Source organism: Aquila chrysaetos, chromosome 4 (genome assembly GCF_900496995.4).
Source record: "Aquila chrysaetos chrysaetos chromosome 4, bAquChr1.4, whole genome shotgun sequence".
Taxonomy (NCBI): domain Eukaryota; kingdom Metazoa; phylum Chordata; class Aves; order Accipitriformes; family Accipitridae; genus Aquila; species Aquila chrysaetos.
In genome coordinates this window covers 25,991,383-26,008,025 of record NC_044007.1, presented here as the reverse complement: position 1 = coordinate 26,008,025, position 16,643 = coordinate 25,991,383, and the positions used below count along the sequence as shown (strand labels likewise).

The following is a 16,643-nucleotide window of genomic DNA, read 5'->3' as shown; positions in this document are numbered from 1 at the left end:
CGTGGACTGCTCAGTGTCATGTAAAACTTGTCCCTGGCTGTGGGGTGCAGGTAGGAGCATCTTGAAAGAGGGAGGAGGACCGATACCCATCTTTCCCAGTACTGTCCCTTCATCACAGAAGTGATTCAGAGGTAGTGAATATTCCAAGGAGAATGCAGTAGTTAATGCTCTTTATAAACACTGATAAAATACAACTCCATGGTTAGTTTAAAACACTGTTCCTACAATGTGAGTGGTTGTAGAATACCAGGGGCTCACTTTTTTCCATACCCTCTCCAGTTTTTATGTTTGTTCTTGTTGAAAGTTAGTGGCTGGGTCTTACAAAATAGAACTCCTTCCTTCCACGACTGTACTTCCTCCAGTTACAGTTACTTCAGCAGTGGGTCCTTTGCTTGTACTCTTACCTGAGGTCAGTGATACACTACAACTGAAGTCCATGGCAGCCCTGAAAGGGCCACCTTAAATTCATCAGCCTCCTGTGGAGCTAGAATTTGATACAGGGCTGGCAACACTGTACTGCAAGGGCACAGTGGTTTCAGAAAAGTAAACTGCTTACCCACTGACCTCTCTAATACTGCACCTGAGCTCATGGCTGACTGACAGGCATGAAGCTCTGACCTTACCAAGAAAAGAAAAAAAAAAAGTCAAGAGGTAATATGTACAAGCTGTCCTTAAGCTCTGCTGTATTGGCTAGCCCAAGTTAAAGCAAGTTTGATACGTAAGTTGAGTGGACAAACTTGCCACTCGGCCATTTTTAAAAAGTTCTTGAAATTCATAAGTTAGGAATGGTCAGAGTTGAACTAAGTTGTGTTTGAGAATGGACCAGAGTAGTCCAGGCTCCTGTGAAAGCATGGAGGGATGCTTGGTCTAACTTTATTATCAAGTCTGTAGGAAGAGACCGGTCTCAATTGCCAGCTGCTGCTCTGTTGGCTGCATCTTTTTACTGCCCAAGTCTTGAATAGCAGTAAAGAGCGTGAGTCACCTTTAGTGTGGTCTTGTTCTGAAGCACCAAGTCCTGTTTCTGAAACTGTTCGTGGTGGTTGTTGTCCCTATTTCATTTCTTCTCTGTACTTTTGGGAGGGGTTATTATGCCTCCTGTTGACACAGGTGATAACTGACCTGGGACAGTAGGTGCTACTCCACTGTTAACTTCTTCCTGTGCATTGGGGGAGGAAGACAACAGTTAGAACTTGTCACGGTTATTACCTTTTTGTTTCACTAGTACACAGCAGCACTTCCTCGCGCTGCTAGTGCAATTCAAGTACTCCAGCTTTAAGGCAGTAAGTGAAAAACCACAGTGACAGTACACAACAAAGTAAAGATTATCATCTTTTAAACACTTCACCAGTACTTCTAATCCAAGTCTTTGCTTATGGCCTGTGTTATGGTAAAACATGTTTAGTTTATAGCATCATCAACCAGGAGCCAGAAACAAAGTGTTAGGCACTACTGAACACACTGGTTGAGGTGAGCCAGGCCAGGTGCGAGCAGGAAGGTGTTTGGCCACCCTTTGCTGCCTCAGGAGAAGGGGTGTGTAATGCACTCCCAACTGCCTGAACTGCAAGCCCACAAACCACCTACCAGCATGTCCAAATAATTTGTGTGTGTTTGGATATTATGGCGATCTTCTGCTGCAACCTTCTTAAAGTTCTTCAGCTTCACAGGGACTTTTTTTGCCACACTCACAAAGGGAACCATCCATTCTACACACTCTGAAATGCTGTCCCAATCTAAGCCTAGAGGGTAGAACACAGTAATATATTTAAAAACAACAATAGATAATACTGCAGATAAAAATTCAGAAACATCCTCCCAGAAACTCGCAGCATTTCCTTGTGCTTGTTACTTAAAAGCATTATGGCTGAGGAGGGCAAGCACAGGCCTCCTGAGCAAAGCAACTCTGTGGCCATGAGCATTCCTGTTGCTTACCAGGGGATGCTGAAGCGACTTCTTCAGCTTGAACACAAGACTTTGGGTCAGACTATAAAAACATACACTATTGTCACAGTCCCTTATGGTATCTCAGGCAACACACAAGGGCTAAGCTCAGTTAAGTGATCTTTTTTATTATTTTTTTTTTCCCAGTTTGTAAGGGACAGGCTGGTAGGAATTAGCACCAAGGTTAACAGAATGCTGCTGACAGACAAGGATGACTACTTGATAACTACATTTTAGGAAAAAAAGTAGCCAAATAATGTATAGCTAATGATCCCCAAAACAAAAGGAAGTCACAGAGCAGTATTAGCCCCAAAGCAAGAAGGATAAATCTGCTTCATTTCCTTAGCAGAGTCTATGCTTCTGAAAGAGTTTCCTTCTTTTTGGAGTCCTTGTAACATCTGAAATAGTGGTAGGAAGGAAGTGAAATTAGGGGGTTAAAAAAAAACACAAAACCACCATGGAACAGAACGATTAGTGTCCATGTAGCTTTTGCTCTTCAGCAGCCTGGTAAACCAACATACTCCTAGCAGCTTCAGGCATGTAACAACTTCCAGAATTCCCTGCCTAACAAGACAGAGCTTCACAAAGGCTTCTTACCTGAAGCTTTCTTAACTACTTCAATTGAGGTATAGTGGCAGAGTGCTGCAGCAGCTAGTGTTCTATACTGGAAGTCCAAAGAATTCACATCCAGAATACAGAGGTCTAAGAGCTAAGGAAATAATAAAGAGTGGAGGAAATAAGTGTTACAAATTTTAACAAGATGATACTTTAGTATAATCCTGTCTCAGAAACCGCTATGCATACAGCAGTCCTCAGTCTATGCTCTATAACATGGCTGAGCTTTTTAGCATCAGTTGTATTCGTCTAATTTATTTTTGGCACCAATTGCAGTTAAAGTGGGTCTCACAGCCTTATGATGCAAACTAATTTGCACTTCTACCAGTAATATGCAAGACACTGCACAGATTTAAGTACACCTTTAAACTTAGCAGAGCTCCAGGAAGGTATTTTCTTAAATTAAAATATTAGCTAGCAGCTCAATGACTTAGACCAGTCTGCCCTTCAGTAAGCCTCTCTGAGGCTGGACACAACACATGCCCATAAAAATTGAACCACAGCAGTTTCAAAATAGTCAAAACACTCCTCAGGCTGCCTTCTAGGCAATGACACAGAAACACTGTTACAGACAATACAGGTAAAAACAGTTAACTGTCCATAGCATCTTAAATTATTCACCCTCCCCTCAGAGCTGTTGCTGCTGTTTAGAGAACGCTGTAGTTCATAGCGATTAAAAAAAACAAGATGGATTTTTATTTTTCCAGTGTACAGAAAAGTCTTAAAAGTTACGTGAGAGCAGGGAGACAAGAAACACATGGGTGCTTGTCCTCAAAACTGAGCATGAAGTTCTCTGGCAGAGTCAAACTTGCACATTCCTTAAAGTAACGTTAGGTGAAACAAGGAAAAGCATTCCTTTAATGGCTTTCACAGTGTAATGCTCAGTTGTGCTTGTAATCACTCCAGAAAGCATTTTCCAATAGTTTACTACCTACCTGTGCTATCTGAATGAATTTTTCCTGAGAATACTGAGGTAGCAGCACTTTCGGAACATCCTTCAGAGCATCCACTTGGAGATAGAGGTTCAGCCAAGAGACGATTGTCACCGGACAGAGTTCCCATTTTAAAGCCTGCAAATATTAAACAAACTGTTAAGCACCTTAAACCATGCAAGGATAGTTTTCTGCTCCGATCTCTTTTCCCATACCTCCCCTTCTGAGTTTGCTAAGCTTATTGCACAGATCCTCAAAAGACACTAAAGATTATGTACAATTTCAAGTACAAATATTCATTTTAGATTGCATTCTTGCTACTTTTTGAACAAGCTGGTTTACAATCAGCACAAACGTATCCCTATATGGGATATAGGGATATACCCCTATATATCCCTACCTATACCGGTGCAGTTGGATCTTATTTATCTTCCCCATTCAGAAGCTGGGAAATTAGAGCATTTCCCCAAGCCTTCAGGCTAGCTGCCTGAACCTGCAGCTTATATCTATTAAGGAAGAATAAACATATAAGGAGTTCTGTGATGGTAGAGATGGATCTTTTCCAACATGAGGAGCATTGAGTAGTGTCAGGTCTTTGCCTGGATCTCCTAGAGGCCCCTGTTCCTGGACAGCAAAGGACCCTGGCAAGTGCAGCACATGACAGCAACAACCTTCTAGTCTGCCCCGTGGCTGGCTGTGCCTGTTTTAAGAGCCTCTACTTTCATACAAGTGTGAGAAACCCGTCCTTTTCTAACAGACAGGGATGCACCCCAACCAGAGGCTTTAGAGGTCCACTGCACATACAATGAAGGTTTCATTGTTTTGCAGAAATGGGGACATACTAAACATGTTGCTTTTCTAAGCAAATAAGTGACATTAAAATACAAGGCTCAGCTAGATGGTCTTTCAACCAGCACTTACAAACACAGCAAAGTTATTACCTTTAACATAATAAGTTCCATTCTTACAATATCATCTTCACTGCAAGCACCATCAGTGACGTAAGCAAATTCCTGTATTTTAGGAGCGTAGATTTCCTTTAAAGGGGGTGGGGGTGGGGGATGAAAGTGAAGATTAGAGTGCTTTTTAATTCTAAGAAAGCTTGAGAAGATACTGGCAAATACTTTTCAGTCCATATTGAAATATTAACATTTCTCACGCTCAAACAGTTTTTCTTGTTATACAAAGTGACTTGAAACTTACAGGATGGAGGAGGTACTAAAAACAAGTAGGTTATATGTTATCTGTTGTAAAACACAATAGAGTTATTGCAACTCTTTTACCTTTGGGGAAATAAATGCTGACCAAACAATCGGAACACCCTTTCATTTATACCACTTTCTACTCAGCCATTCCATTTGATGTAAAAATATACACCATCCTAATTCTCGTACAGCACACTGCTGCGTTAGAAATGGCTTGCTGATACAGGATACATGCAATGTCAGTGCTGATGTAGTCTCATAGATTAAAAAAAAAAAAAGCTAGAAAAAGATGAGAAAATCCTACAGCCACTGTAGCTGGCAAAATCCATGGTGCAGAGATGGTTAACAAAGAAATTTGCCAACCCAATCATGCCAGTTGGGGCCACATATAGCTAGGTGTTAGTAAAAGAGAACTTGCCAGCAGAACTGCTTCTCTACCAGCTGGCTCCACAGCCTGATGCCCCATGCACTTCCTTAGGAGACACAACTGCTTGTAGTGTACTGCCTTGGCTTCAGGAACAACAGCTAGATCGGGGGTTTCCAAGTATAAAAACTTAATAACCCAAATTTTCCTCTCAGCCTAGCCTATCGTGCACTATACAGAAATATGCTCTTGGCTTGTAGATGTAGCGCACAATATAATGTATCACCATCACTGCATTTTAAAAAACTCCACTAAATGGGTTTATAGGGATATCAGCCTGATGTACAGGCAGTTTGAGACTTAGGCTTTGTTTTGCTCCAAGTCCCACGCCCATTCCTGAGAATGTTTGCCAACTGCTGTATATTTGGAAAAAGACAAAACAAAACTACTCCTAGCACATTTGCATACCTTTTAAGTTTAAGTGGTCTCTTTACCTGCTGTTGAGGAAAGGGAGGACAAAGATTACACTCCAAGAGATTGACATATGCACAACTGAAGGAAGAGAAAAAAATTTCCCCTTCTGACCTTCAGTGTTGTATGTATACCACCAAGTTCAAAAGATTCAGACAGAAGAAATAAATACGTTATCACTGTCTTTTTAGTTATTCCGAAGTTAATATCCTCCTCCCCGTAACAGTGCTTCTTACCTCAAGTTTGGAGGCAATGAATAATGAGGTAATTCCTATGAGCTGAAGCATGCTTTTGTTAATGTTCTTTTGCGTCAACATGAATCTATCAAAAAAGTCTTGAGCTAGGTAGAAGGTTTCCCTGTGGAGTGCATACACCTCACATACCTACAACAGGAAAAAAAATATTCAGTTTTCTGTTATAAAACTCTATGTACACACATTGGAGTAGTCAAGCTTTAATAGTAAAGCACAGTATTTTAGTAGTAATAGTAAAGCACACAATTTTATCTTTTGCACACACAAACTATCACATACCTAGGTGTGTTAGGAGGTAGTGGCTAATATGGGACTGGAAAAAGTATTTCCCATGCTCCCACCTAAACACAGATTGTCTATGATGCACTAACATATTTCCAAAGTATACTTTTTCCAATTTAAATAGCATCCAGTTTTCCTAAAAATGAGTACAAACCATTTTCCACTGAAAGAAGAAAGCCTCATTGAAGGGGAAAAAAAAAACAAACCCAAACCAGCAAGAAAACCCCCACTAATTTGCTTGATTAAGAATACTCTGGGCTCAAACCTCAAGTTGAAGTCACTCAGCAGATCTTCCCTGTATTCCTAGTAGGTCTGTCCCAGGGCAGAACCACTAAAAAACATGAAGTCTTTGGCTCTGCAGCAAATAAGCCTGGAAGCTCCTGCTCGAGGGGGCTCTGCTGGCAAGCCAGGAGCACTGCCTGCAGCCCCTCAGGCACACCGACAGCCTCACTAAGCAGGAACAAAACTGCAAGAACGGCCATCTGCTCCATGCAGTTGCGGGTTTCCCTGGCAGGGAAAGCTTTTAATGCTTGCATTGTATCAAAGTGGTTCAAATGCCAGTTCAACAAAAAAGGAAAGGAGACTGCCTGGGCCTGGAGATCTTACGCAGGGGCCTACTTTTTCCTCTAATCTCAAACTGAATTTGGGTGGGTCTACCACAACTCCAGCTTATATGCAACTCTGTATCCCTTCCACAACTAGAAACTAGTTAGATATCTATAAATTACTTATAATCTACATACAATCAACAGGAAAGAATATCCAAGAAACAGATCCCAAGTCCAAGCTTCCTGCCCTGCTTCGTTATTTCACATAGATACAAAATCAGAATAAAATCTCACAACTACTAGCCATTTCCTAAGATAAGGTTGAAAGCCCATTTGTGAATTAAAACCCTTCCTGACCACCAAAGACGCAACTGGTTGGCAGTAACACCACAGCTCATTCTTTTTGACCTGATCTAATATTTGCCAATTAATGTGCTACTCTGATATTTTTAACTACTGCTCCAAACAAGAATCAGAACTAAAAACTTACAGACCCAGCCCACCCATGAATAAATGGCACAATTTCTATAAAAGCATATTGCCCAAACATAATAATGCTTGGTCATGTTAAATAGTGTCTCAGTTATAATGTTACAGAAGGCAGTGTTAGGAGCTACTGAAGAACTCTCAAAGTTGCTGGGATTTTAATCCACTGTGGCATATAGAACCATTGAGCTGGACAACAAGGCCCTTGCTGACATTTTTGTTTAGAAATTGGATGATTTCCTAAGAGTTCGAGATTTAAAAAAAAAAAAAAGGCAACAAAACACAATTTAGTGGTGGTATGTAAATTACACATTAGAGGAAGTTGTGAAGTACACAACTGGAACAGTTTTTATATTCAGACCATATTTAAAAAAAAAAAAAAAAAAAAAAAGACAAAAACAAACCCAAAACAACCAAACCCTTCCTTTCCCCTGAAATTCTCTGCTATTAGCACTGTTCCACCAAGACAGCAGGAGTGCCATTGTAACGTCTGCTTCCTTGGAGTACTTGATATGGAACCAGTAAACCTGCAAGATCCCTTCTGCTGATGGGCAAGGATTGCATGAGTCAAACATTGCTTTTGGCAGTGGTGACTGAATACGTTCAATACAGAGTTTTTGGAAACGACTCCAGAAAGTAGCTTTCTATTTACAACACTAATAGTCCTTTGCATAGGCTGCCAAGACTGAGAGTTTCCATTTTGTTTGACAACTGGAATAGCCTGAAGTAAAGCAATTAGACTGGAATATGGATATGACTTATTTGTAACCCTTTTCAAATAAGAACCTGCCTATATCAAGAACCTTCAGATGTCAGCCACTAATGCACTACTTTCTTCTGCTCTCTTCATATTAGTGAATTTTTAATTCTATCCTAAGTCAGAAAATAGTGTCAGGGACTGACACCTAGGAGCTCTTGATATAGACAGGGCCAGGGTGATAACTCAAGTCCTCAACACAGATGCAGTTGACTCATGGATTAGATACAGTCTAAGATGTAAAGTTACAGCTCCATAGCAATTTCAATACAAGTGTCTCAAAACTAGACTTCTCCCCTTCCCAGGAAGGGGAAGTTAAGTACTACTGCTCACTGCCCTGTGTGGAAGGTTCAGTGTCTCCTGCCAGAGAAGACCAGAATGTAGCTCACCAAAAGGATCAAAACCAGTAACTTGTAACCCTTTTGTTACAAACTAGTTTAGGCATTTATCATTACCGGACATTTTGCTATTAGATCTTTATGTAAAAGCTGTGCTTTTATCTGCCTACTTCACAGGCATAACACACGGCAAAGTAACTAAAAGAACACACCTCTAAGAGCCAGTCTAACAGTATTGATCTCATGTGAGGTTGCAAACTAGAATGTAGTGATGTGAAATGTTTGCAATGAGCGTATCTGTTCTCCTTCTTCAGGATGTTGAGCCAGACATCTTTGGAATTTCCCCAGCTGCGGAATAAAGTTACATAAAGCATTGTTAAGTATATATACACCTTCACAAAAGGAGTTTAAAAACATTATTTAGTGTTTAGAGATATTCAAGAACAAAAAGAAAAATTCCACGTGCTAAAAGATCCTTAATAATAATTAGAAAACTGCAGGTATACTTTGAACATTTTACATCACCACAACAGCAGCCTGCCAAGATCATCAGCAAGTCTAGTTTTGCAGAACAGCCAGTAAAACTGAACTTGTGCATCCTAAAGTTGTACATACAACCAGAGTTTCCTATTTTGCCTAGTTAGGTGGCTGTCCAGGGAGCAAGATAAAAACCAAACCCTCCCCATTAAAAAAAAAAAAAAAAAAAAAAAAAAAAAAAAAAAATAACCCCACTCCCCAACAAACACAAAACATACACAAAGTTGTCTGGTTTAGTTTGAGAAAAACATTTACAGATGGTGTTTAAAAGTCACTCATCCATCCCTTCCTTTTCTAGCCTACCTTAAGGGTCAGAAACCGGCTACTGTGAGAAAAGCTGAGCTCTTGTTTATTACTAACTTACAATTTATTAGCACTCAAGTCTACTTGGTAAGAAGATGATGCCTATATCATTAATATGGCTTGGTTTTAATTTGTAATTATTATTATGAATTGATGTGGGTTTTTTCTTAGGTGTACTTCTCCTCCTACAGTTACTAAGAGGGACAGCATGTTAATCAATGCAATACTGACTTCCTCCTGAAATTTTTGGAGTTATATATTTACGTTTCCCCAAGCAGAAGCAGAGAGAGATTAAACAGACCTGATCACTGGTATCACCTACAAATTCTAACCCAGATCAGTTCCATTCTGCTGCCATCATAGTTTAAAAGCTGGAGATATACTTGCTTGTTCAATGCACAAGTCTCCCCATTTAAGTGGGCAGTCATCAAGAAATCTCCTATTATGATCTTCCTACAGCAGTTAGGAAGGCGTGAAGAAGGCAGGAGAGAGTACATGATCTTCTTATTCAGCTAATCGGAAAGGATGGAGCTCAGCTTTACCAGATGCCTATCGACAAGAGGTGAACATCAAGGATTAAACTCCTTGCATGGAATTCTGTATCTGAACTACCTTTGGGATCCAGCAGTTTCCAACAACTTGCTAAAGGAGAACATGAGATTGCCTCATTCACCGTCTTTTTATTTTTTTAAAAAAACTACTTCACGCTAAGCTTTCCAACACATACAAAAATGTGATTTGCTAGGTATAGAGAAGAGCATACTGTTCTTTAAAGCACAGTTCAGCAGGCTTGGGAATCACAGAGGTATCTGGACAGGCTGGATTGATGGGCCAAGGCCAATTGTATGAGGTTCAACAAGGCCAAGTGCCAGGTCCTGCACTTGGGTCATAACAACCCCACGCAACGCTACAGGTTTGGGGAAGAGTGGCTGGAAAACTGCCCGGCAGAAAAAGACCTGGGGGTGCTGGTTGACAGCCGGCTGAGTATGAGCCAGCAGTGTGCCCAGGTGGCCAAGGCAGCCAATGGCATCCTGGCCTGCATCAGAAATAGTGTGGCCAGCAGGAGCAGGGAAGTGATCGTCCCCCTGTATTCGGCACTGGTGAGGCCGCACCTCGAGTACTGTGTTCAGTTTTGGGCCCCTCACTACAGGAAAGGCATTGAGGTGCTGAAGCACATCTAAAGATGGGCAACGAAGCTGGTGAGGGGCCTGGAGCACAAGTCTTATGAGAAACGGCTGAGGGAACTGTGGTTGTTTAGCCTGGAGAAAAGGAGGCTGAGGGGAGACCTTATCGCTCTATACAACTACCTGAAAGGAGGTTGTAGCCAGGTGGGTACCTGGCTTCTTCTCCCAAGTAACAAGTGATAGGATGAGAGGAAATGGCCTCAAGTTACACCAGGGGAGGTTTAGATGGGATATTAGGAAAAATTTCTTTACTGAAAGGTTTGTCAGGCATTGGAACAGGCAGCCCAGGGAAGTGGTTGAGTCACCATCCCTGAAGGTATTAAAAAAACGTGTAGACAAGGCACTTCAGGACATGGTTTAGTGGGCATGATGGTGTTGGGTTGACAGTTGGACTCGATGATCTTAAAGGTCTTCTCCAACCTAAATGATTCTATGATGCTAATACTAATAGAGAGGAGCAGCTGAGTTTGAAATTCAGTGAAAGAGACTGTAAGAGACCTACTGCTTTGCACTGAGGCAAAACATCACCATGCAGCATCTCCCAGTTCTGGTCAAGTTTTGGCCAGAACAAATGAAAACATGGTGCATCTAGAAAGATTTGTTCAAAGTAAAGCTTCATGTTCTGCTTCTCTTCTCATTCGTCTCAGCAGTTTTCCCTAATGCATTGTAGTAAATGTAACAACTCTCTTATAAAACACCAGGCCGATACAAACAGCAACAAGGGTACTCATCTAACACACCTGAATGGCTAAGAAATTCAGAAATTGAAAAATCTGATTGAGTCAGCTAATCTATCCCTCTGCAGAAGGGAAACTTTCTAGAACTGCGACTGCATCAAGCATACTGCATTGCATTAGCAAGCTACCCACGCAGCAATATTGCCACAAGCTTATTTGTATATTTGCACATTTTTAAGTTCTTAAAGAAAACTTTGCTTAGTATTTTTTGGTTGCTCAGTTCCAATAGCACTGAAAGAAGTTTAGTTTAACCATTATGTGCCTCTTAACCACTTAGAGTCTCCAGTATTAACTTATAAAAGGACAGCTCTGAAAGGTGAAAATTATCTGTCCAGTGCATTTATAAGATCAGGGCGGGGTGGGGAATGCAGAACTATTTTTTTTTTTTTTTTTTTAACATCAAATTGTTTGTGGGATGAGGAGACAATTAGAGGTATGGGTTGAGTACTGCCCACTATTATACAAACACAATACAACAACAGATTTTACTACAATAGTTCAGCATATTTGATAAAACAACAACTGCTGCATCTGGTAAACTTACTTGAGTTCTGGCAAAGGTGATGGATTTATGAAGAGGTTTCTGAACCTGTACTTTTTGAATCTTGAGAAGTCAGTGGTTACTGATTCTTTGTGAGGTGTTTCAATAATTATGCAAGGTGAGATGCCTCCTGTTATTGTGGGCGGCCAACAACTCTGCAACATAAACAAGGTATCTTTTAAATGCTGATTTTATTATGAGAGCAGGGAAGGCGAGAAGTAGATTACAGTAACAACAACAACATACGTAATGCATGTTAGTCTTTTTGGATCTCAGCATCAATTCAAGTACTGAAACCAAGAAAGAGAGATTAAATGCCAACAAAGCCTTCCGTAGTCAAGACGGAACATGTATAAACAAATTTGATCAATTTAGGAAACTCAGCTTTGAGGAAGACAACTGTTTTTAGTTTATGAACCCACAAGTAACCATTCCATTGTTTGAGCTGCTCAGCTATAGTACATAAGGCAAAGGTACTCATTGCTACTAAAACACAGGACATTAGGTTGCTGGTCCTATCTACTTATCTACTCAGAGGGAAAAGAAAGGAGAGGGTGGAGGTTCTACTGTCTCTCAGTGGAAATTCAGCAACTTGTTATCTTCCAATTAAGCACTCCAGAGAGGAGCCACCCATCTCAGCTCCAGAGCTAGATACCCACTGAGCAAGCAGCAGCTGTGAACTATCTCTCAGCTTGCCAATGCCAAATATGAGATCCAATGACTCAGAAGAAGAGCACAAAGTTATTAACGCAGAAAGCTTCAGAGAAGGAATTCTAGATTACTTTCATTAACTCTGTAACTTGTTTCATTAATACTTATTTGGCTGTACGTAATCAATACAAGTAAGAAGGTACCAAATGCATGGAGCATATGCAATGCTGTGATGGCTGACAGCCTTCAAAATGGTGACTCAGAACTTTAATTATGATCTGTGGAGTTGGGGGGGGGGGCATCCCATTCACAAAGAATGGCAACACCTGCCCCTGAACACAGAAACTTTTCCTATTGTCCTGGTTTAACCACACCTGTACAGCTGTTTTACAAGGTAAACTACATACGATTTCCTCAGTATATCTAAACCTGGTTATAGCTAGAGTAAAGTACCCTAGGAGTGAAGTTAACATATTCCAGCAGAATTGATCTTAACAGCACACAGTTATGAGAAGAGGGAGATCCTGCTCCTTCTCTCCTGTGATCCTCACTGCACAAGTCCCACCCCTTCCTTCTTTTGTCAGCTTTGACACTTGTCAGACCCTCTGCTGGCTTAATTCAACCCACTAACCTGGCAGAACTTATTTTGTAGTGCCAAATTAGCAAGTTGAACCTGCATACGGCTTCATTTAAAGAGAACCAAAAATGGAGCAAGGCAGGGTATGGAGTGCATCGCCAGCTATCAAGGAAGGAGAGACAGGTGAGCAGGATTTACCCCTTTCAGCAAAGGTAAGTTGTGACACGCAGTTTCACCCCAAGTACAGCTGACACACTTACACAGCATTTTTCCCTACACAAAGTTTGCAAACACAGCTTCACAGTCATAAGTTTTGCTTTGCCATAGCTGTTAGTCTCATGTGCTTTACAAACAGAGTAACTGCAAACAAGATTGTTTGCAAGAGAAAGTTACATTATTTTACTAATCCACTTTAAAACAAACAACTGTAAAGCCCCTCACTTGGTTTAGGGGTAGCCTATTGTAGTTAAAACAGATTCCTAAACTGATTTAAATAATCAAAAGAACCGTTAAAAGTTCTGTTGAAAGTAAAGAGGGCCCGCATGGTTATGAGTCTTCTCAACCAAATGGCCGTGAAACCACACCTTAAGTTAAAACAAGTGCAATGATCTTGTTTAAACTTGCCTCTAGGCCTTACCTGCTCTGCAGACAGAATTATTGTGAAATACCTGGTTTTATTCTCATTTTTACACTTAACCTTACTCTACAGTGGTTTTCGCATTGAAGCACCCTTTATCTGCAACAAAGCCATATGTAAAAAAGCAAAAACATATAAAGAGATGCTAAGGTGCTGAGGTCCCATAGTTTTTAATATCTGAAGGTAGAGACTTCCCCTATTCAATACTGTCTAGCGTGGAATGCACGACTTCACACCCACCAACATAAACCAGATGGACTCCCTCACTAGTTTGAGCCGGTATTCAGGATTGAATTACCTTAATCTCATATTGATGTTTTTTAGCAATTTTCCCATCTTCTCTTTTCTTAATCTCCTGCTGAGAAGAGAGACACAGATCAATACACTGACAATGACCAGCACACCCACCTCTAAAGCTAACGCAAACTGTCACTACTCCTGTCCTCCTTTCTAACTCAGCAGAGTTAAGATTCTCCCACCCAAATGCACTGGAGAACTTTCAATATTATTAAGCTTTTCAAGTTGCCCAAATTGGTCACCTCTGCTGTTCTCCTTTTTCTGGTCTGGAGATGTTCTGGTGCCTGCAGTTCTTGTGGAGACTCTTCTTGACATGACAGTGGCTGCTGCTGCTTGGCTTGCAAACGGCTACTGCAAAGAGCAAAAAGACATTAGACGTTAAGAGAGCAGCAGTTGTTAGATCACTACAGATAAGCTTTGTATATTATGATGCTAACAGCTTACCTGCGTCTTGACATCTTCTTTGGGTTGTAAGATCTCTGCCTGGATCAAAGGAATAACATAAGCTCAGTTAACATATCCTCAAGAAGTTAGGACCAAGTTCCGTACTTGGTGTCATAAGACTCATCAGAGAGAGCAGCATGGTTTATACAACTGAAATAGAAGGGCACAAGTATTTTACAGGTGTGAGGAATGCCTGAGCAGAGGACATCTGTGGTATGTAATCACACACAGCTCCACATCCTGCTGGGGGTTACACTGCTGAAGGGGGTTACACAGGGACACCCACACATGCCAGCGGCCAGTTTGGCTCAGGCTAGCAGGGTTTGTCTAGCCCAGGGGGAAGCTGTAAAGGGACATTTCCCACGTAAGGGGGGGGGGGGGGGGGGGGGGGGGTGTCCCTGGGGCTATGACAACCCCCACCACCCCCCCTACACCCTGCATACTGCAGCCACCAGGCACCCACACAGACACAGGTTTTGCCGGTGCAGCGGCTCCCTCCGGGGCGATTTCGCCGCCGGTCCCCCACACCTGCCGGGATGGGCCGTGCCGGGCCGCCCGCCGCCGCCCGCGCTCCCGCCGCGCCGGTTCCGCGCCAATTTGCAGAGAGCGGGGAGGCGGCGGCCTGCGCTGACTGCGCTGCGCCGCGCCGAGCCGAGCCGGGCCGGGCCGGGGGACGCTTCGGCCAGCCCCGGGGCGCAGCGGGGGTCAGGCTGAGGTGTGGGGGGACGGGGGGACGGACACCGCCGCTGCCCGCGCTCCCTCCAAAAGGGGCCGAGCCGCCGCCTGCCCCCCTCCCCCGCACGGTCGAGGGGTGCTGAGGGGACGCGTGAGGGGGCAGGGAGCAGGGCAGGACCGCGGGCCCCCCTCCCCCCCGCTCCCGCCTTGCTGCGAGCGAGGCTCCCTCCAAAACCTGAGGGGGAAGCGGGGGGGGGTGGCTCCGGGACGGCACCCTCGCACACGGGGACACCCAACCCCCCAGCCGGGACAGCCTCCCTCAGCGGGGGACACCCCCACAACGGGGGACGCGCCGCAGCGCGGGCTGGGGCACCGCAGGGATCGGGGACTGGGAGGTGGTGGGGGGTGTCCCCAGCAGGCGCCCTCCTCGCCAAGCCCCTGTCCTGAGGGCCAGGGCGGCGGAGAGCCGGGGCCCGCCGGGACCCGAGCGGGGTGAGGGCGGGCGGCGCGGGCCGGCAATCGGGGTCAGCCCGCCAAGCGGCTCGGCCGGCTTCCCCGCCCCCACCGCGCCCGTCTCCCTCCAAAACCCGGCAGCCCGCTCCCCGCCACCCCCACGGGGCTCTCCGCCGCCGGGCGGCCCCGAGGTGGCGGGGATGGGGGGCGGGGGGAGGCGATGGCGGGCTCCCGCCGACACCCCGGCCCGCCGCGCTGCCTCCCGCCGGCGGTGCCCGCCCGGGCCATCGCCCCTCGCAGCGGCGCCCCGCAGCGCTGCCTGCCCCGGGCGGGAGGGCACGGCGGGGGCGGATGGGGCCGCGCGCGGACACCCCCCACCCCCACCCGGCTCTCCTCAGCCGCTCTCCCTCCAAAACGGTGCCCGGGCGGGCGGGGAGGCAGGCAGCCCGCCTCACCGCTCCCGCTCCCGCCCGCCGCGACTGCGCCCCTCACGCCGGCACCGGGTCTGCCGGTACCGCCACAGCAACCATCACAACCGCCGCCGCCGCTACTTACTACCACCACCATCACCATCATCATCGCCGACCACTACCTACCACCACCGTCATCATCATCATCGCCGCCGCCACGACGGCGGCCGCCCCCCGTCCCCACCGGCGGGACCCCCTCCCGACACCCCCCGCGCACCTCTGCTGCCGCCGCCCGGGCCGCGCTGCTCAGCTGGCGCCGGCGCCAAGTCGCTATATAGCGCGGCCCGGGCCCGCGCTGCGCATGTGCGAGGGCGGCAGACAGCTCCCCCGCCCGCCGCCCTCCCTCCGCCAGCGCCCGCGCCCCGCTCGCCCCAGCGCCGCCCCTTCGCCGCGGGGCCGCCCCGGGCCCCGCGGCTCCCCGTCGCAGCCGGGACACCCCCCCCCGCTCCGCGCGTCCCCCCCGCCCCAGCTCCCTTGGCGGAGGCGGACCGAGAGAGCGGCGGGCAGTGCCGGCAGGAGGGCTGCCGGCGCCGCTGCCCCGCAGGGAGAGCCGCCCGCTGCCCCAGCCCCCTCTCCCCCGCCCCGGCCCCGCTGGCGGGGCAGCACCGCCACCGCCATCCCGATCCGCTGCATCAAGCCCCGGGTCCGCGCCCCGCCGGGGGCGGCGGGAGGGGGCTCCGCCGGCGGCCCCACGCGCCCGGCAGGGCGCAGCCCGCCCGCCCGCCCCGGGGCGGGGCCGCCGCCCGCCTCCGCCAATGGGAGCCCGCCGCTCCGCGGCAACGTGCAGCGGGCGGCGGAATGTAAACACGGCTCCGCCGCGCGCGCCTTGCACCGCCCCGCCCCGCTCCCGCCGCGGCCTGAGGGCGGGGCGGCTCCTCCCGCCCGCCGGAGGGCGGCCGCCGGGCCGGTGTCGCCACCGGCAGCCCCTGTCAGCGGGAACGCTTTAC

At 46.2% G+C, this 16,643-nt stretch overlaps 1 protein-coding gene across 3 annotated transcripts; it reads right to left on the bottom strand.

Moving 5' to 3' along the window:
* Positions 1-153: 153 nt before the first annotated feature.
* CCNE2 (cyclin E2) lies at positions 154-16,020 on the bottom strand. 3 transcript variants are annotated; one of them, XM_030011709.2, is made up of 12 exons: positions 15,914-16,020; positions 14,099-14,137; positions 13,897-14,005; positions 13,656-13,715; positions 11,496-11,647; positions 8,403-8,538; positions 5,762-5,908; positions 4,427-4,522; positions 3,489-3,623; positions 2,536-2,647; positions 1,582-1,736; positions 154-1,156 (listed from the first exon to the last, which is right to left on the bottom strand). In XM_030011709.2, exons 2-12 carry the CDS (start codon positions 14,110-14,112, stop codon positions 1,055-1,057), a joined length of 1,218 nt encoding a protein of 405 aa, XP_029867569.1. In that variant the 5' UTR covers positions 14,113-14,137; positions 15,914-16,020; the 3' UTR covers positions 154-1,054. The 3 variants fall into 3 exon arrangements, with proteins under 3 accessions (XP_029867569.1, XP_029867573.1, XP_029867571.1); XM_030011713.1 differs by having other exon boundaries at positions 13,656-13,712; XM_030011711.2 differs by lacking the exon at positions 15,914-16,020 and adding an exon at positions 15,823-15,901.
* Between the last annotated feature and the right edge of the window lie 623 nt (positions 16,021-16,643).